The following is a 20,255-nucleotide window of genomic DNA, read 5'->3' as shown; positions in this document are numbered from 1 at the left end:
TACTCTGTCAAAATCAATACTATTCTCTATGTTTAGTAAAGTCTGTGAGGCTGTTATGGGGTTAATTGTTCTTTGTGAAGAAGTGAGAGTTATAATTTATTAGGTATCTTCTAATGTCTCACGTTAGATTCTAATCTTGAAGTCCTAACAAAGCTTGCTGTGAATTATAGTGTTTCTTTTCTTTTTTTTTTAATTTCTTTTTTATACTGGACTGGAGCATAGTTGATTAACAATGTTGTGTTAGTTTCAGGTGTACAGCAAAGTGATTCAGTTACACATATACATGTTTCTGTTCTTTATAGTGTTTCTCATTCTTTGCTTTCTGCCTTGTTGGTAGGAGAGAGTCACTTTGTAGGAAAAAAAAAAGAAGAATATTGGAAGTAAATTCATACATCTCCTTTTGAGAAAAGGGAAAGTTACTTTTATAGCTTGTTGCTACCTTGGAGCTCTTGGCTTTGTTTCTTCAACACTATGTACCCAAATATGAGCATAAAGGACTGTCTACACCCAGTTACACAACTGTGGGTGGGTCTCCTGCACATTTGTAGTTATTTGCTGGGGGAGGGGAAGGACCATATTATAGGTCTTTTTTTTTTCCCTCTTGAGGGGAAGGGGCCGAGGTGAGATGCTTTTTCCCACCAAGAAGAACAGTAAGAATATGCTAAGCCTGAACACGATTTAGTCCAAACAGTCATCTTCAGGAATTTGTTACGGTGACTGTCCTGCCATCATAGACTAAGTGAGGCATCGTTAATGCATGTTTGTGTTGTGTGATGTATCTGAGAGCGGATGGAAGTGACACGGGTGGCTTCGTGCATCTGTGTGTGAGTTGGTGTGCTGTGTGCTGAGCACAGAGGTTGGGCTAAGACTGATGTCTAGGTGAATGGAGTGGGTTTCTCCCTCCTTCCCTCCCTCTCCCCTTCCTTCCTTCCTTCCCTCCCTCCATCCCCCTTCCCTCCTTCCTTCCCCCCTTCCTTCCCTCCCCCCTTCCCCCTTCCCCCCTCCCTCCCTCCTTTCCTCCCTCCCTCCCTCCTTCCTTCCTTCCTTCCTTTCTTCCCTTCCCTTCCCCCTTACCCCCCTCCCCTTCCTTCCTTCCTTCCTTCCTTCCCTCCCCCTTCCCCCTTCCCCCCTCCCTCCCTGCATCCCTTTCAGCTCCTTCCGTACTGCTGAGTACACACCAGTTTCCCAGCAAAGCCTGACCTGTCTGAGCCCAGCTCTCTGCTTGCTCTGTGCCTGTACCCAGCAAATGAAGCACAGTGGAGAAAGTCCAACTTCAGGGTGTATTCCCAATCTCATGGTTCTGCCCAGCCATCTCTTCTATACATGTTAATTCACCCCTTCTCTCCCTCACACCCTCTGTCCTTCCTCACTCCTGCTTTCAGAGGATTTTGAGGCCAGAAGGTAGAAAGTCTTTCTTTTGGCTCCCAAAGGTACAAACCTACCTTCCTCTACATCCATCTCGCCATCTTTTCCCTGGTTTGATGGGCGTCCTCCCTCCACCTGTCCAGGGCTGTCCCCTCCTCCCCTGCTCTGGACTCCATCCCAACTGTTGCCTCAGAAACCTTCTTTCTCCTTCTAGTAAACTTTTCTCTCTGAACAGATCTTTCTCACTGGATTTTAAGCCCACTGAAGCTTCTTCATTAATAAAACAATTAAAAAAAACCTCTCTCAACCCCATGTCTTTTTCCATCTACTGCCATAGACCATTTCTTTCCTTAAAGGGGAAGACTTCTCAAAAGAATTGTCCGCACCCTCTGTTTTCATTTCTTCACCCCATACTTATTCTTCAACCCACTTGAATCTGGCTTCTGGCCCCCAAATCCACCAAAACCACTTCTTCTAGGGTCATGAGTGATTTCAGGATAAATGTGGGTATCCAGGACACATTTTCCAGGCCTCATCTTATTTGTCAGTATTTGACCCTACTGACTGCAGGTATCTTTTCTTCATGAAATGCTCTTTTTCTTTTCTGGCCCCACCCTGCCCTGGTTTTCCTCCGTTTCCTGGACCATTCCTGCTCAGGACCCTTTCCACACTCGGACTGTCTCACAGGCTGGTGGACATGGGAATTCTTCAAGGTTGCCTGTCTGCCTTTCTCTTTGGTGTTGACTCTCGTCCGTACCTACACCCCTGGCTCTATGCATTTGACCTTCTGTCTCCCAGCCTATCCACTTCTCCCCACTGCTGCCACGTTCTTTTGCAAGTCACCCTGACCTCTCCCTGGATTCTCTGGGAGTACTTTCACCCTTTTACATTTCTTCTCTGTCTGACGTCAGAGCTGAAAGCTTAATCTCTTAATCCTCCTTAATGCATTTTAATAGTTTTCCATCGTTCTTGGGAAAACGTTCAAAATCCCTTAAGAAGTTCATGAGATTCTGCATCATCTTGGATCCTGCCATTCATCCAGCCTCGTCTCTCCCTGTGTCCCCCTGCTGCTTGCTGGCTTGTGGCCAGAGCACTGGTCCCCTTGTACGCACGCTCCCTCTAACACAGTGCACGTGTGTGCTTTTGCCTCCTGCCTGGTACTCTTCCACCAGGTTTTCTCCTGGTTTCCCCCCAGCTCCCTTCAGAGCTCTGAGCTCTCCATACACAGAGTCCAATATTCTTTAAAATTTTTTTTTAATTTTGTTGAAGTATGGTTATTTATAATGTTTTGTTAATTTCTGCTGTACAGCAAAGTGATTCAGTTATACATATATATATATTCTTTTCCATTTTGGTTTATCACAGGATATTGAATATAGTTCCCTGTGCTATACAATAGGACCTTGTTGTTTATCCATCCTGTATATACTAGTTTGCGTCGAAAAATGTGCAGAAGACCTAAATAGATATTTCTCCAAAGAAGACATACAGATGGCCAGTAGGCACATGAAGACATGTTCAAAATTGCTAATTATTAGAGAAATGAAATCAGAGTCCTGTATTCTTAATGCCTTACTGCCAGGCACATAGTAGATGCTTATTAAATATTGAGTGAATGGATGAACACCTAGTTTGTTGCCTGGGAAGGATTATTTATAATTAGCATACCAAAGCACCACATTCTGCTTCTCTGATTACATTGTGTTACATTGTTTGTGTGCCCATAGATAACTTCTTAATAACTTCTGTACATTGCTCTGTATACTTAGTTCCCCAAGTACTTTCATATGGATCTTCTCTTGAGACTTTGGGCAAATCAGTGGGGTTTTTCAAACCATATGGTGCAGCAGCCCCCAATGCCCTCCCTCCACCCCATACACATTTTTTGTAGACGGGAAGTGTGACACAGGTGTCTGGATGTGTGTTCAAAGTCAAAGCAAGTTAGGACTAAATCACAGCCCTTTGACTTTTTCTACCTCAGTATAGACTTTTTCTCTCAAATATGTAAAAATTTGTCTTTAATAATTTTTGGAAACTTTAAAAAACTGTGGTAAAATATATAGTCAACCCTCAGTATCCATAGGTAATGGGATCTGCAGATTCAACCAACCAGGGATCAGAAATACTACACGATCTGGGGCTGGTTGTATCCACTTATGCCGAACTGCCTATACAAGGGGGCTTGTAAAGGACTTGAGCATCCGTGGACTTGGGTGTCCTTGTGGGTCCTGGAACTGATCCACCGTGGATACTGAGGGACCATGGTACGTAACGTAAAAGTAAAATTGGCCATCTTAACTATTTTTAAGTATACAGTTCACTGGTATTAAATACATTCACAATATTGTACAACCATCACCACCGTCCGTCTCCAGAACTGTTTTCATCTTGCAAAACTGAAACTCTGTGCTCATTAAATAGGAACTCCCCCTCCCCCTCCCCCTAGACCCTGGAAACCACCATTCTACTTTCTATTTTTTTTCCAGCTAAGAAAGGAAATTATGGCTCAGTGTCCTTTCAGATGATCAGATATCTCAAACCACAAGGTTTATTTCAGTGGTTTTGATTTTATTTTTAAAACAATCTGTTATGAATCATGGACATAGAGAACAGACTGGTGGTTGCCAAGGCGAAGGGGGTTGGGGGAGGGATGGGGTGAGAGGTTGGGGTTAGCAGATGTAAGCTTTTATATATAGGATGGATAAACAAAAAGGTCCTACTGTATAGCACAGGGAACTGTATTCAATATCCTATTATATTCTGTAATGGAAATGGAAATATATATATATATAAAAGAATATATATGTATAACTGAGTTACTTTGCTGCACAGCAGAAATTAACACAACATTGCAAATCAACTATACTTCAATAAAAAAATAAAAATTAAAAGTTAAAAAATATGTTACCAAATGGTATCTTTTCCCGAAGTCATCATTTTATAGTGTCTTCCAGAGTTAGACCAGAATGAAACACCCCCCTCCGCCACTCCAGGCCTAAGTGTGTTCTTTGCCTCTAGATTTAAACAGTAAAAATCAACACTGGAAAAGAATGAAAAGGTTTGCTGTCTCCTGGTTGAGAGTATAAGGCATGTTTGTGATTGTCCTGTTTGTCTTGTTATATCTGATATTATTGAGGATTTTTTTTCCAGTACAAAATGTTAATAATTTTGAAAGGAAAGATTAGAGACTAGGAATTCTAAGATGGTTTAGTTCCCAACTTCCCTGATAAAATTCACCTGGAGGAAGGGGAGAACCTTGTTAAAATAGAGATGACCAGGCCTTCCGCAGTCTGGATCAAACCATTCCAAGTACAGGAAGCGTTCGTATATTCGATGAATACTTGTTTTGTTAACAAGCTGGAACTACATCTTAATGCTTACAGTTTATTTTTCTGAGTATGCCAGTGTGCGCACATACACTTTGTGGTGTTTCTTTCTGGGAATTACCATCATTATCATTTTCCCCAGTAGCAGAAGCATGAATTCATCTGTATTTTCTTTATCCTGATTTTTCAGCTTCATACTGGACACGACTGTTTGATGAGTTCTCAGTGTATAATGCCAGCAGAGTGCAGCATTTTGGCTCGGGCTTTGCATGGAGACAGAGCTGTGTTCAAATACTGACTGCTCCTTGTCAGATTCTGCCCTTGTCCAAGTTATGTAATGTCCTTAAGCTTCAGTTTTTCCGTCTGTAAATTCAGGACAATAACACACCCTGCTGCTCAGGGTTGTCAAGAAGATAAAGTGAAACAGTGCCTTTAAAGCCTGTAGTGCACTGCCTGCCACGTAGTAGGTATCAATACATATGAATCCCTGTTGTTGTTTTGTGACTGTTATTATTTTATAAGACATCCCAGCTGGGAACATGGCCAAAAGCTGAAGCTGAGTGCACATGAGAACATGAGAAGGGAGGATTCAGAGCCCAGGAGCAGTAATTAGTGCTTTTGAAAATGTTATAATTGATCCCTTGCATGTTGTTTTCACCCCAGGCCTATTTTCCAGATTGTTTTCAGTAGAGAAAAGCCCTTGGGAAACCTCAAAACCATGTGTATTTGTTTGGGTGATGGAGGAGCTGTGATATCGGATCCTATTCCCTATGGATTTTGATGAGGATTTCAAATCCTGATTGGAAGCCTTAGATAGTGGCTTTGTCTGTAGAAATTAGTGAAAAGAAAAGGATCAAACCTAAAATGGAGACTATCTCCAGAAATTTGAATTAGTGGTACTTTTCAGTCCCCAAAGCTCATCTGTTCCTTTATTATCCATTCATTCTTCAAGTATTCATGTGCTGGGCATTAGGCTGGATATTGAGGATAGAGATGTGGATAAAACATGGGTTCTGCCTTCAGGAAGCCTACAGTCCACTGTGAGAGATGGACAAATGCATAGTTGTAACAAACTGTGGTAACTACAGAAATAAAGGTAGCACAGAGCACTGGAAACAGAGAAGAGCATTTCCTGGAGGAGACAGTGGTGGAACCAAGTCTTGCAGGAGAATTTGAGTTGACCAGGTCGTGTCATCTCGTTGGGGTGAAGTGTGCAGTGGACATTTCCTGAGCAAAGGAGAGATAAGAAAAACCTGATGTTTTTGTTTTGTATTAATGGACTCTGCTTCTCTCCCTCATGTTTGTAAAAGGGAAATTTCTCAAACAGAGGTTGAGGGTTCAGATCCTGCGTAGCCAAGACTTAAGTCTATACTCACTCCATAAATGACTGCTGAGTGCCAACTGAGAGACAATACAACCCAACAAACTCTATGAAATTTCTTTTTATATGTACCATATCTTTATCCATTCATCTGTCATGGACATTTAGGTTGTTTCCATATCTTGCCTACTGTAAATAGTGCTGCTATGAACATAGGGGTGCATGTTTTTTTTCTTTTTCCCTTTTTTTTTTTTTTTTGCGGCACACGGGCCTCTCACTGTTGTGGCCTCTCCCGTTGCGGAGCACAGGCTCCGGACGCGCAGGCTCAGTAGCCATGGCTCATGGGCCCAGCCGCTCCACGGCATGTGGGATCTTCCCAGACCGGGGCACCAACCCGTGTCCCCTGCATCGGCAGGCGGATTCTCAACCACTGCGCCACCAGGGAAGCCCTTCCTTTTTTTTAAAGTGAAGTGTAGTTGATTTACAATGTTATGTTAATTTCTGCTCTATTGCCTCTGCTAATGGCAAGCTCCCACTCCTACACTCTCCCACCCCCCACCCCCTTGGCAACCGCCAGTCTGTTCTCTGTGTCTATGAGTCTGTTTCTGTTTTGTAGATAGGTACATTTGTGTCCTATTTTAGATTCCACATGTAAGTGATATCATACGGTATTTGTCTATTTCTGACTTACTTCACTTAGTGTGATAATCTCTAGTTGCATCCATGTTGCTGCAAATGGCATTATTTCATTTTTTTATGGCTGAGTAATATTACATTGTGTGTGTGTGTGTGTGTGTGTGTGTGTGTGTGTGTGTGTATATCACATCTTCTTTATTCATTCATCTGTCAATGGATATTTAAGTTGTAACAAACTCTATGAATTTAAATCTTTTTTTCCATACTTTGGAAACAAATCCTGATTTGGACTTTGACTATTGATATTTCTTATATATGTCCTTTCAGCAGTTGTCACATTTTTGGTTCAGGATTTGGTAATCTTGTGTCTGCACTACTGTATTCTTTTCTTAGCTAACTTTTATCAGTGCCCTCTCTGGTATGTTCCGATGGCAATTTCTAAGGACTTTCTTTCCAGGTATTTTGACTTTGCTTCATGCTCCTTGTAGTTGGGCTCATTGGTGTTGGACGTGATAAAATATGGAAGCCTAATCTTCAGCCATTTGTGACACTAAGTCAGATTTTCTCTCAGAATCATATCTAATACTTATGTGAGCTAATATGTTAATAAAGTGTTTGAGGACTGCAAAGTTACTTGGGGTGTCTATACCAAAAAATCTCTTATAGAATTTTAATGTTCCATTAGTTTGGCTATCAATGTGGGTGATGATATCTTTATATTTTACACACACACACACACACACACACACACACACACACACATCTCTCTGTCTCTCCAAATGCCTCTATATACATAAATACCATACATATATATGTATATATGCTTGTGGGTGTATATATATCTTATTTTGTCCAGGGAGAATGCACTTTTAAAATGGGTGTTGTATGCAAGATAAGCATTACTTTTATCCAAAATTATTTTGCATTATGACAGTTACTGTTTCATTTGATACCTTTTTGTCCTGTATTTTTGGGAATAAATCAAAGACACTAAGCATGCGTAGAAGTGGTTTGCAATTTTTGGCCTTTCTTTCAACTTCATCTTATGGCCTTATCTTGGTTTTATATTTCTAATTTAAAATGTATGTGACCATCTCTTGTTTTTATTTCTTTGTAAGTTGTTTTTACTCATTTAATGGGAAAAAGATGGGATATAAATATGTTTTAAAAACTGCTATCCATGATGATCGAGTCATTGAGAAAAGATTACAGTATCATAGAATAATAATACAAGTAAGAGTCACAATGGCTTTTTTTCCATAAAAAGACTAGTATATATTATTTTAGTGGCAGAGGATTACATTATACGATTTTCAGTGGTCTTCAGTGAACAGGGAAATTACACTAGTTAACACTCAACTATCTAAACTAATACAGGAACTTCACTGCTCACAGCCTTTGCTTAGTCAAACCTCAGATGGGAATAAAATTTCCTGTGAAAGTGCCCCAAAAGGGAGATGTTACAGTGAAATGGAACCTTTAGAATGAAAATAAAAATCTTCTGTAGGTGGAAAATAGTTGAAGTTTTTAAGGGTTATATGATCCCAGTGAGGTGATGAAGGAGAAAGAAAGGTAGGTCACAGCACATGTGACTTCTGGAAGCTCCAGACAACTGAGGAAAAGCAGGATGGGAGACTGAAACGGGACCCCAGGGGAGGGTAGAATTATGACAACTTGGAGGCTGCTACTTTTTTGCAGTAGTTTTAAAAAAGCATTTTCCTTCATTAAGATTTGTCTAACTGCAGTCTTTCAGTGGAGGAAAACCATTGCAGCTTTTGTGCCATTAAAGGGTTAAATATCATGAAAAAAGAGGTGACTTACCCCAGATTGATGCATTACACAGCTGCTTTTGTGCTGAAACAACTATGTCATTCTGAAGGAGGTTTTATGTTTTGTTCTCTCAGTGGAGAACTAAATTCTTCAATGACTTTATTCATTCTCGGGGATTACTCAGTGTTTACTTTCTTTGCTAATGGCAGGCTTTGCATGGTAACGTGCCCTTTCTTGTCGGGAGATTTGGCAAACTCAGAAACGTTGGTTTTTTATTTCTTTAAAATGTCAGAACTTTGTGGACGCAAAACAATTTTTTGAACTTCAGAGGTTTGTTTTTGTCTAGACTATCATCCACACCTGTTTAGTAATCTTGAAGTTGGAAGATTCTTCAAAATACTTCTGTGTGAATAAAAAATGTTATTTTTAGGTATGTCATTTACCTATGTTGTTGTCAGTAGATTCATAGTTCGTGTAATCAATGTGGGTTCCCTTTTCAGTGATCATATTGGTGGTAATGTGAAAAGAATTAAAGAATTTCCAAATAATTCCTGGGAAATAGGTAGGTAGGTAGTTACATTTCAAGGTTATGAACACTTCTCGACTTCCCTGGTGGTGTGGTGGTTAAGAATCTGCCTGCCAATGCAGGGGACACAGGTTCGATCCCTGGTTCTGAAAGATCCCACATGCCGCGGAGCAACTAAGCCCATGCGCCACAATTACTGAGCCTGTGCTCCAGAGCCCGCGAGCCGCAACTGCTGATCCCATGCACCACAACTACTGAAGCCTGTGTGCCTAGAGCCCATGCTCCGCAACAAGAGGAATCACTGCAGTGAGAAGCCCACGCACCACAATGAAGAGTAGCCCCAGCTCGCCACAACTAGAGAAAGCCCACGTGCAGCAATGAAGACCCAACGCCACAAAAAAAAAAAAAAAAAAAAAAAAATCAAGGTTATGAACACTTCAAAGGGCTATAAAACTGTGAGTAGATTTCTTTGGAGGTCTGCTTTCTCATCAGATAAAAATAAGAGTACAGATTTCTGTTTCCCTCCCTAAGATAAATGATATATTTTCCTCATGTAAACAGTCTTCTCATAGTATTCAGAATAATTGTGTTTCATCCTCCCATACTACCTCTGAGCCCTCCCACTCTTTCTGCAGACCCTCAAAGGGTTATTTTGAGAAAAGCAGATTGCCCTTGGAGGTTGGAAAGAGAGCCTTTCCTTAGATGTTGAGAAACAGGTTCTTAGAGATTTTAGAGGTGGGTGCCACTCTTTTTGAAGACTTTACTGTTTTCACATTTGTTTCTGCATTTTTTTAATGCTTTGGTTTTGAGAGGAAAGTTTCTTGACTGGCTTCTAGCCTTGAGTTAAGTTTCCAGCTACTGTGTTTTGTCACTTTGTATTCAAGGAGTATTCAGGAAGTCTTTTCTTGTCTTATGTGTAGATAGAGCCAGCCTCAATTATCCCTGTGGTTTAGAGCATCATGGAAGTCTCACAAATTAGAAAGAGGTGAAATCTGGGGTGTGTATGTGTGTAATGTGTGCTCGTGAAGATATAAGCTAATGCTTATTTTAGTCTTTCATTTATGGTTCAATTTACTAACCAACCTACTTACCAATTTATTGGTAGATATTTATTAAGTGTCTACAATGTATACGCCACTCTTTATCTCAGCAGAAGGATAAAATACAGAGGTTCATTAAAACCACATGGTTCTTGCAGTCTTAGAGTTGACCAGTCAGGAGAAACAAGATGTGCCTGCACATTGAACAGTGAATTTAGAGGACAAAGAAGTATGTGATTATTCCAGGTGCCAAATTAACTGACACAGGCCCAAGACTATAAAGAGTTCAGGGAACAGAGGGGAAAGAAATGAGGGCTGGAAAGATGAGTGAAGGCACCACAGAGGAGGTGGGGCTTGATCTCTGCTCCCAGGATGAGAAGAAGTTGGATTAGATGGATGCTTTTGAGGTAGTGGGGTTTAAACAGATTGAATGCGACACATATTCATATATTGAGTAGGCCAAAAGGTTTGTTGCTTTTTTGCATTAAGATGCCTCTAATAGCGCTTAGTTGTCTTTAACTTCATTCGAAGCAATTTTGTTAGCTTGTATTGTGACAGCTATCATATCAGCGTGCATTTAAAAAAAAGAAACTTGTCAAAATTGGTGAATTTTTGTGTAGCCATTTTAATATTGAAGATGGAAGAAAAAAAGCAACATTTTTGGCATATTATGCTTTATTATTTCAAGAAAGGTAAAAACGCAACTGAAACGCAACAAAAGATTTGTGTAGTGTATGGAGAAGGTGCTGTGACTGATCGAATGTGTCAAAAGTGGTTTGTGAAGTTTCATGCTGGAGATTTCTCACTGGACAGTGCTCCACGGTCGGGTAGACCAGTTGAAGTTGATAGTGATCAAATCGAGACATTAATTGAGAACAATCAACCTTATACCACGCGGTAGATAGCCAACATACTCAAAATATCCAAATCAAGCATTGAAAATTATTTGCACCAGCTTGGTTATGTTAATAACTTGGATGTTTGGGTTCCACATAAGTTAAGTGAAAAAAACTTTCTTGACTGTATTTCCGCATGCGATTCTGTACTTAAACAAAATGAAAATGTTCCGTTTTTAAAACAAATTGTGATGGGTGATGAAAAGTGGATACTGTACAATGATATGGAACGGAAGAGAAATGAACCACCACCAACCCCACCAAAGGCCGGTCTTCATGCAAAGAAGGTGATGTTGTGTATATGGTGGGATTGGAAGGGAGTCCTTTATTATGAGCTCCTTCCGGACAAACCAAACGATTAATTCCAACAAGTGCTGCTCCCAATTAGACCAACTGAAAGCAGCACTCGACAAAAAGTGTCCAGAATTAGTCAACAGAAAATAACTCAGGACTGCATGTTTCTTTGGTGACCTGGCAAAAATTGTTACAGCTTGGCTGGGAAGTTCTGCTTCATCCACCGTATTCCCCAGATATTGCATCTTCGGATTTCCATTTATTTCAGTCTTTACAAAATTCTCTTAAATGGAAAAAATGTCATTTCCCTGGAAGACTGTAAAAGGCACCTGGAACAGTTCTTTGCTCAAAAAGATAAAAAGTTTTGGGAAGATGGAATTATGAAGTTGCCTGAAAAATGGCAGAAGGTAGTGGAACAAAACGGTGAATACGTTGTTCAATAAAGTCCTTGCTGAAAATGAAAAAATGTGTCCTTTACTTTTACTTAAAACGTGAAGGAACTTTTTGGCCAACCCAATATATTCTGATCATGAGGAATTTGTAGACTTTGCTGAAAGTTTATACATTAAAACTGTTATATTTTCCTACATTTGCTTTTGGCACACAAAAGTTTCTGAGAGAAGCGAGTGTCGACTGAAAAATGTACAACCTAAAAGTTGAGAGTTGTGTTTTATTTGGTGGACAAAACTGAGGACTTAATCCCAGGACACAGCATCTCAGAGAGCTCTGAGGGACTGCTCTGAAGAGGCAAGTGGGGAGCCAGCAAGTGGGGAGCAACAAAGACCAGGGAGTTGGAACATCAAATGATTACTGTTAATTAAAGAAAAGCAGACATCTCAAGTTAAGGAATTTAGCGCTTTTCTATGGGAAGATGCAAGAGTCTGGGCTTACTGAAATCATTCCTTTGATATGCACCTCAGCAGTCTGGGACCAGTATCCTGCTTTTCTCATTCTGAGTCTTCTCAGGGTGCATCATCAGGGGTGACTGCAATGTCTAATGGTTTGATGGCGGGCATCCTGTTTCCTTCCTGAGTTCCCTTAGGACTCAAGGTCGGGGTGGCTGTAATGTGATGGCTTCAAGGCTGCAACATCCTTCGTTTACTGATATGGCAGGGGGCGTTTTTAGTTCACAGACTGGTAAAGACTGGATGAAAAACTCTGTATTTCAACACAGGCTTCGTAATAATATTTGCAGGAGTTGTTATGTCAATAGGTACACATGTAAATTTCATGTTGAATTGGCAAGTGAAAAACACCATTAATATGGTGCCTTTTTTCCTAGGCCGGACCTGATAGACATGAATACTGTTGCTGTTCAAAGCAACCTTGCAAATTTAGAGCACGCTTTCTATGTAGCAGAAAAAATCGGTGTTATAAGACTTCTGGATCCTGAAGGTGAGTGATTATTTTGACCAGATGTCCACGGGCTGGAAAGTCTGATACAAAGTAATTGATCAGCATTTTGAAATAATTCATGTTGCTGCTTTTAGATGTTGATGTCTCCTCACCTGATGAAAAATCAGTAATAACTTATGTATCATCTCTCTATGACGCATTTCCCAAAGTCCCTGAAGGTGGTGAAGGCATTGGTGCAAACGTGAGTATTGATTTTTCCATTCTGAAGCTGCTGACTCAGAACTGACTGAATTCTCTGACAGTGCTTTTTACAGTTTTTTAAATATGACTTTTTAAAATTGAAATATAGTCATTTACAATGTTGTGTTAATTTCTGCTGTACAACAAAGTGATTCAGTTATACACACACACACACACATTCTTTTCTTTAATGTTACTTTCCATTATGGTTTATCATAGGATATTGAATATAGTTCTGCTGACTTCAACCTCCCACTCCACGCCTTCCCAAACCCCCCTCCTTTGGCAACCACAAGTCTGCTCTCTATGTCTGTGATTCTGTTTCTGTTTCATAGATAAGTTCATTTGTGTCATATTTTAGATAGCACATATAAGTGATATCATATGGTATTTGTCTTTCTCTTTCTGACTTACTTCACTCAGTATGACAATCTCTAGGTCCATCCACATTGCTGCGAATGGCATTATTTCATTCTTTCTTACAGCTGAGTAATATTCCATTGTATGTATACGTGTCACATCTTCTTTATCCATTCATCTGTCAATGGACATTTAGATTGTTTCCATGTCTTGGCTATTGTAAATAGTGCTGCTATGAACATTGGGGTGCATGTATCTTTTTGAATTAGAGTTTTGTCTGGCTATACGCCCAGGCATGGGATTCCTGGTTTATATATATATATATATATACACACACACACACATATATATATATATATATATATATATACATATATATATATATATATGTAGTTTCCTTTGCTGTGCAAAAGCTTTTAAGTTTCATTAGGTCCCATTTGTTTGTTTGGTTTTTTTTTGTTTGTTTTCATTTCCATTACTCTAGGAAATGCGTCAAAAAAGGTCTTGCTGTGATTTATGTCAAAGAGCATTCTTCCTGTGTTTTCTTCTGAGAGTTTTATAGTGTTCAGTCTTACATTTAGGTCTTTAATCCACTTTAAGTTTATTTTTGTGTATGGTATTAGGGAGTGTTCTAATTTCAGTCTTTTACATGTAGTTGTCCAGTTTTCGCAGCACCACTTATTAAAGAGACTGCCTTTTCTCCATTGTATATCCTTGCCTCCTTTGTCATAGATTAGGTGACCATAGGTGTGTGGGTTTATCTCTGGGTTTTCTATCCTGTTCCATTGATGTATATTTCTGTTTTTGAGCCAATACCATATTGTCTTGATTACTGTAGCTTTGTAGTATAGTCTGAAGTCAGGGAGCCTGATTCTGCCAGCTCCCTTTTTTTCCCTCAAGATTGCTTTGGCTATTCAGGGTCTTTTGTGTCTCCATACAAATTTTAAGATTTTTTTGTTCTAGTTCTGTAAAAAATGCCATTGGTAATTTGATAGGGATTGCACTGAATCTGTAGATTGCTTTGGGTAGTATGGTCATTTTCACAATATTGATTCTTCCAATCCAAGAACATGATATATCTCTTCAACTATTTGTGTCATCTTTGATTTCTTTCACCAGTGTCTTATAATTTTCTGAGTACAGGTCTTTTACCTCCTTAAGTAGGTTTATTCCTAGGTATTTTATTCTTTTTGTTGCAGTGGTGAATGGGATTGTTTCCTTAATTTCTCTTTCTGATCTTTCATTGTTAGTGTATAGGAATGCAAGAGATTTCTGTGCATTAATTTTGTATCCTGCCACTTCACCAAATGCATTGATTAGCTCTAGTAGTTTTCTGGTGGCATCTTTAGGATTATCTATGTATAGTGTCATGTCATCTGCAAACAGTGACAGTTTTACTTCTTTTTTTCCAATTTGGATTCCTTTTATTTTTCTTCTCTGATTGTGTGGCTAGAACTTCCAAAACTATGTTGAATAATAGTGATGAGAGTGGACATCCTCGTCTTGTTCCTGATCTTAGAGGAAATGCTTTCAGTTTTTCACCATTGAGAATGTTTGCTGTGGATTTGTCATATATGGCCTTTATTATGTTGAGGTAGGTTCCCTCTGTGCCCACTTTATGGAGAGTTTTTATCATAAATAGGTGTTGAATTTTGTCAAAAGCTTTGTTTGCATCTACTGAGATGATCATACGGTTTTTATTCTTCAATTTGTTAATATGCTGTATCACATTGATTGATTTGCATATATTGAAGAACCCTTGCATCCCCTGGATAAATCCCACTTGATCATGGTGTATGATCCTTTTAATGTGTTGTTGGATTCTGTTGGCTAGTATTTTGTTGAGGATTTTTGCATCTATATTCATCAGTGATATTGGTCTGTAATTTTCTTTTTTTGTAGTATTTTTGTCTGCTTTTGGTATCAGGGGGACAGTGGCCTCAAGGAATGAGTTTGGCAGTGTTCCTTCCTCTGCAATTTTTTGGAAGAGTTTGAGAAGGATGGGTGTTACCTCTTCTCTAAATGTTTGGTAGAATTCACCTGTGAAGCCATCTGATCCTGGACTTTTTGTTTGTTGGAAGATTTTTAATCACAGATTCAATTTCATTACTTGTGATTGGTCTGTTCATATTTTCTGTTTCTTCTTGGTTCAGTCTTGGAAGTTTACACCTTTCTAAGAATTTGTCCATTTCTTCCAGGTTGTCCATTTTATTGGCACAGAGTTGCTTGTAGTAGTCTCTTATGATGCTTTGTACTTCTGCGGTGTCAGTTGTAACTTCTCCTTTTTCATTTCTAATTTTATTGATTTGAGTCCTCTCCGTCTTGAGTCTGCCTAAAGGTTTATCAGTTTTATCTTCTCAGAGAACCAGCTTTTTGTTTTATTGATCTTTGCTATTGTTTTTGTTTTGTTTCTATTTCATTTATTTCTGCTCTGATCTTTATGATTTCTTTCCTTCCACTATAGCTTTTGTTTGTTCTTCTTTCTCTAGTTCCTTTAGGTGTAAGGTTAGATTGTTTATTTGAGATTTTTCTTGTTTCTTGAGGTAGGATTGTATTGCTATAAACTTCCCTCTTAGAACTGCTTTTGCTGCATCCTATAGGTTTTGGATCGTCATGTTTTCTTTGTCATTTGTCTCTAGGTATCTTTTGATTTCCTCTTTGATTTCTTCAGTGATCTCTTGGTTATTTAGTAACGTATTGTTTAGCCTCCATGTGTTTGTGTTTTTTATGTTATTTTCCCTGTAATTTATTTCTAATCTCATAGTGTTGTGGTTGGAAAAGATGCTTGCTATGATTTCAATTTTCTTAAATTTACCGAGGCTTGATTTGTGACCCAAGATATGATCTGTCCTGGAGAGTGTTCCGTGTGCGCTTAAGAAGAAGACGTAATCTGCTGTTTTTGGATGGAATGAATTATAAATATCAATTAAATCTATCTGGTGTATTGTGTCATTTAAAGCTTGTGTTTCCTTATTAATTTTCTGTCTGGATGATCTGTCCATTGGTGTAAGTGACGTGTTAAAGTCCCCCACTACTGTGTTACTGTTGATTTCCTCTTTTATAGCTGTTAGCATTTGCCTTATGTATTGAGATTCTCCTATGTTGGGGGTGCATATATATTTGTAATTGTTATATTTTCTTCTTGGATTGATCTCTTAATCATTATGTAGTGTCCTTCCTTATCTCTTTTAACATTCTTTGTTTAAAGTTTCTTTTATCTGATATGAGTATTACTACTCCAGCTGTCTTTTGATTTCCATTTGCATGGAATATCTTTTTCCATCCCCTCACTTTCAGTCTGTATGTGTCCCTAGGTCTGAAGTGGGTCTCTTGTAGACAGCATATATTTGGGTTTTGTTTTGGTATCCATTCAGCGAGCCTGTGTCTTTTGGTTGAAGCATTTAATCCATTTACATTTAAGGTAATTATCGATATGTATGTTCCTATTACCACTTTCTTAATTGTTTTGGGTTTGTTTTTGTAGGTCCTTTTCTACTCTTGTGTTTCCCACTTAGAGAAGTTCCTTTCACATTTGTTGTAGGGCTGGTTTGGTGGTGCTGAATTCTCTTAACTTTTGCTTGTCTGTAAAGCTTTTGATTTCTCCATTGAATCTGAATGAGATCCTTGTGAGTAGAGTAATCTTGGTTGTAGGTTCTTCCCTTTCATCACTTTAAATATATCATGCCACTCCCTTCTGGCTTGTAGAGTTTCTGCTGAGAAATCAGCTGTAACCTTATGGGAGTTCCCTTGTATGTTGTTATTTTTCCCTTGTTGCTTTTAGTAATTTTTCTTTGTCTTTAATTTTTGTCAGTTTGATTACTGCATATCTTGGCATGTTTCTCCTTGGGTTTAACCTGCCTGGGACTCTCTGCGCTTCCTGGACTTGGATGGCCATTTCATTTCCCATGTTAGAGACATTTTCAACTATAATCTCTTCAAATATTTTCTCTGGTCCTTTCTCTCTCTCTTCTCCTTCTGGGATCCCTATAATGCTAATGTTGGTGCATTTCATGCTGTCCCAGAGGTCCCTTAGGCTGTCTTCATTTCTTTTCATTCTCTTTTCTTTATTCTGTTCCGTGGCAGTGAATCCCACCATTCTGTCTTCCAGGTCACTTATCCGTTCTTCTGCCTCAGTTATTTGCTATTCATTCCTTCTAGTGTATTTTTCATTTCAGTTATTGTATTGTTCATGTCTGTTTGTTTGTTTTTTAATTCTTCTAGGTGTTTGTTCTTTAATTCTTCTAGGTCTTTGTTAAACATTTCTTGCGTCTTCTCGATCTGTGCCTCCATTCTTTTTCTGAGGTCCTGGATCATCTTCACTATCATTATTCAGAATTCTTTTTCTGGAAGTTTGCCTATCTCCACTTCATTTAGTTGTTTTTCTGGGGTTTTATCTTGTTCCTTCATCTGGTACATAGTCCTCTGCCTTTTCATTTTGTCTGTCTTTCTGTGAATGTGGTTTTCTTTCCACTGGCAGCAGGATTGTAGTTCTTCTTGCTTCTGCTGTCTGCCCTCTGGTAGATGAGGCTCGATTGCCGGATCTTATGGTAATTCTATTTTTAGTTTTCTGAGGAACCCCCATACTGTTCTCCATAGTGGCTGCACCAATTTACATTCCCACCAACAGTGTAGGAGGGTTCCCTTTTCTCCATACCCCCTCCAGCATTTGTTATTTGTAGACTTTTTAATGATGGCCATTCTGACCAGTGTGAAGTGGTACCTCGTTGTAGGTTTGATTTGCATTTCTGTAATAATTAGCGTGGTTGAGCATATTTTCATGTGCCTGTTGGCCATTTGTATTTCTTCTTTGGAGAAATGTCTGTTTAGGTCTTCTTCCCTTTTTTCGATTGGATTATTTTTTTTGCTGTCAAGTTGTATGAGTTTACAGTTTTTAATTATCAAATATTTTTTAAAGGATTTGAGTTAATAGGTCACTTAATTTAGAGATTTTCTTTTTAAACTTACTGCTGTTTTACAGCTGCCCTACTTGGTATCCTTCTCTGCAGAGAAGGTATGCAGAGAATATCTCACTTTTGAAATCACTTTCAAGTTTTTTAACTTACGTGATCCCAGGAGGTAAGGTAGCTCTGAGTTGGTTTCTCATTTAAAGGTGAGGCCCAAAGGAGAGCGATTTGATTTTGCTAAATTAACGGAGCTTCTTCGTAGCAGGACACAGTCTCTGACGAGTAGCTTTGGGCTCTTTATTTAGTCCACTGCTTCCTAAAGTCTGTGCAGTTCATTTCAGCGGTGCGTTTTGTGCTGGTCCTGCTGACAAGTGCTGTGCATTTCTGGAGGACAGGACACCCTGTACATGACGTGCATTTGGGGGGACCCCCCTCACCCTGACTTCTCCACTCCTCCTGCAGATTTCTCCTTTATTCTGTCTCACTTTGAAGGTTTGGGAGCTCCCCTTTTGGGTCTCTTATTTCGCCTCTGTGTGCTATTGCTTGAGGCTTGTTTCCATTCTCTCCTCATGTTCTTTCTCACAAAGGCTGGTCCCCAGGTGACTTGGTCCCATGCTCCCCCTCTGCTCCAGTGTCTGCCAGTGACTCAGGGTTGAGTGTTGCTCCAAAATGTTATTGTGGCCGTTCCTTGCTTGGTCTTCTCACTGCCTGTACCCAGTTCCTCACTCTTATCCCTTCACTAGAATGAGGATGAGAGCTTTCTTTTGGCTTACTTTCTCCATTGTTTTTCTCTTCCCATGAACTCTGCACATTGTCGCCACGTGAGCTAGAAAAACTTCCGTGGCTCCATGTGGCTTGCAAGGTTCAACCCAGTCTAGATGTTCTGACGTCCACAATTCTGCCTTTTATCAGTTCTGCTTACCCACATCATTCCCCACGTGAACTGTTTGTGGTGTCCGGGGCATTTCTGTTTCAGAGTCCTGACTCCCTTGACCCCCATCCCCCATCTTTTCTCTGCTCCTTCTGCCAGCCACCAACAATTACTGGTCATTGTACAACTGCTCAGGGATTCCCTCTCCCAGGAAACCTTCAGTGATCATTTTGAGGCACATTTATGCTCACCTGATTCTTACCTCAGTGCCTCACATGTACATACCCGTTTCCGTTATTTCAACACTTCTTAAATGCTGCTTTTCGTTTTGCGTAACTGTTTATATTATGACTCTCTGAGTCCTCATCTAGACAGAAACTCTTTGATAAAAGAGATCATGTCTTGAAGTATTATATTTTTATTACAATGCTTAGCACAATGCTTTGAACATCATAAGCAGTCATCAAATACTTAATTGAGTAAGGCAGTTTACAATTTTCCAGTCTCCTCCATTTTAAAAAAAGTTTGCCTAACAGTACTTGAATCATCCCACATGTACATTTCCTCTAGTTTTCACTCCTGTCTGGTTTCCTATGTATCGCGTAGCTCTTTGACTTTCAGATATAAGGTGGACTTAGAAAGGTTGGCAGAGAGGGCAACTAGCCTGGCTTATGCAGGCTATAAGCCTTTTGAGTGCCTTTCTTGAGTACCTGGAAAACACCCCAAATTGATCACAGTGTTCTTTTTTTTCTGCTACATTTCAATGCAGCCTCTGAAGCCTTTGTAACACAGTGCTTCAGGCAGCCTAGATCCCTGGATCAGAGCTGGCACTCCTTAGGCTAGTCTTAGTGGTCAGATGTTGATCGTGTGTTTTTAAGGCTGTTTAAGTGGAAAGGATTGGGACCGGGTGGAAAGGAAGAAAACATGGAGCTGGTCCTCTCCGTCAGGCTTAAAGCCCTGCAAATCCACAGAATGACCTCTGGCCAGATTGTGTTAGACGTGAATGTTACAATCTGCAGATATAGACCTTCTCTGCCATCTTCTCGTTGTAGGATGTTGAAGTCAAATGGATTGAATACCAGAATATGGTCAACTACCTCGTCCAGTGGATCAGACACCATGTGACCACTATGTCCGAGAGAACATTTCCTAATAATCCTGTAGAACTCAAGGTCTGTGTCCCTATAGAAGTTAAGTAGGATTGAGTTTATTATTAAACTTTTAAATAATGCTGAAATGGTTCTGTCATTTCAGAAATTGAAGAAAAATTGCCCTTGGCAAGGTACTAATCATCAGGCAAATTATTTATTTATTCGTCTCCTATTGTACAGAGAAAATGGAAGTCAACAT

General features: G+C 39.5%; 1 protein-coding gene across 8 annotated transcripts in view; it reads left to right on the top strand.

Moving 5' to 3' along the window:
• Window positions 1–20,255, top strand: part of DST (dystonin) — a gene marked incomplete at its 5' end in the record, with an annotated part of 395,725 nt that overhangs the window by 192,617 nt on the left and 182,853 nt on the right. For all 8 annotated transcript variants that reach the window (XM_082663420.1, XM_082663421.1, XM_082663422.1 and 5 more), the window contains 3 exons: window positions 12,457–12,569; window positions 12,665–12,771; window positions 19,958–20,077. In XM_082663420.1, the coding sequence (XP_082519546.1) occupies window positions 12,457–12,569; window positions 12,665–12,771; window positions 19,958–20,077 (340 nt within the window). The remainder of the gene's footprint in view (window positions 1–12,456; window positions 12,570–12,664; window positions 12,772–19,957; window positions 20,078–20,255) is intronic.

The sequence above is a fragment of the Grampus griseus genome (assembly GCF_964374135.1).
Source record: "Grampus griseus genome assembly, chromosome: 10".
Classification (NCBI taxonomy): Eukaryota; Metazoa; Chordata; class Mammalia; order Artiodactyla; family Delphinidae; genus Grampus; species Grampus griseus.
Note: the sequence above shows the minus strand (reverse complement) of the source record. Positions and strands in the feature narration are given on the sequence as shown.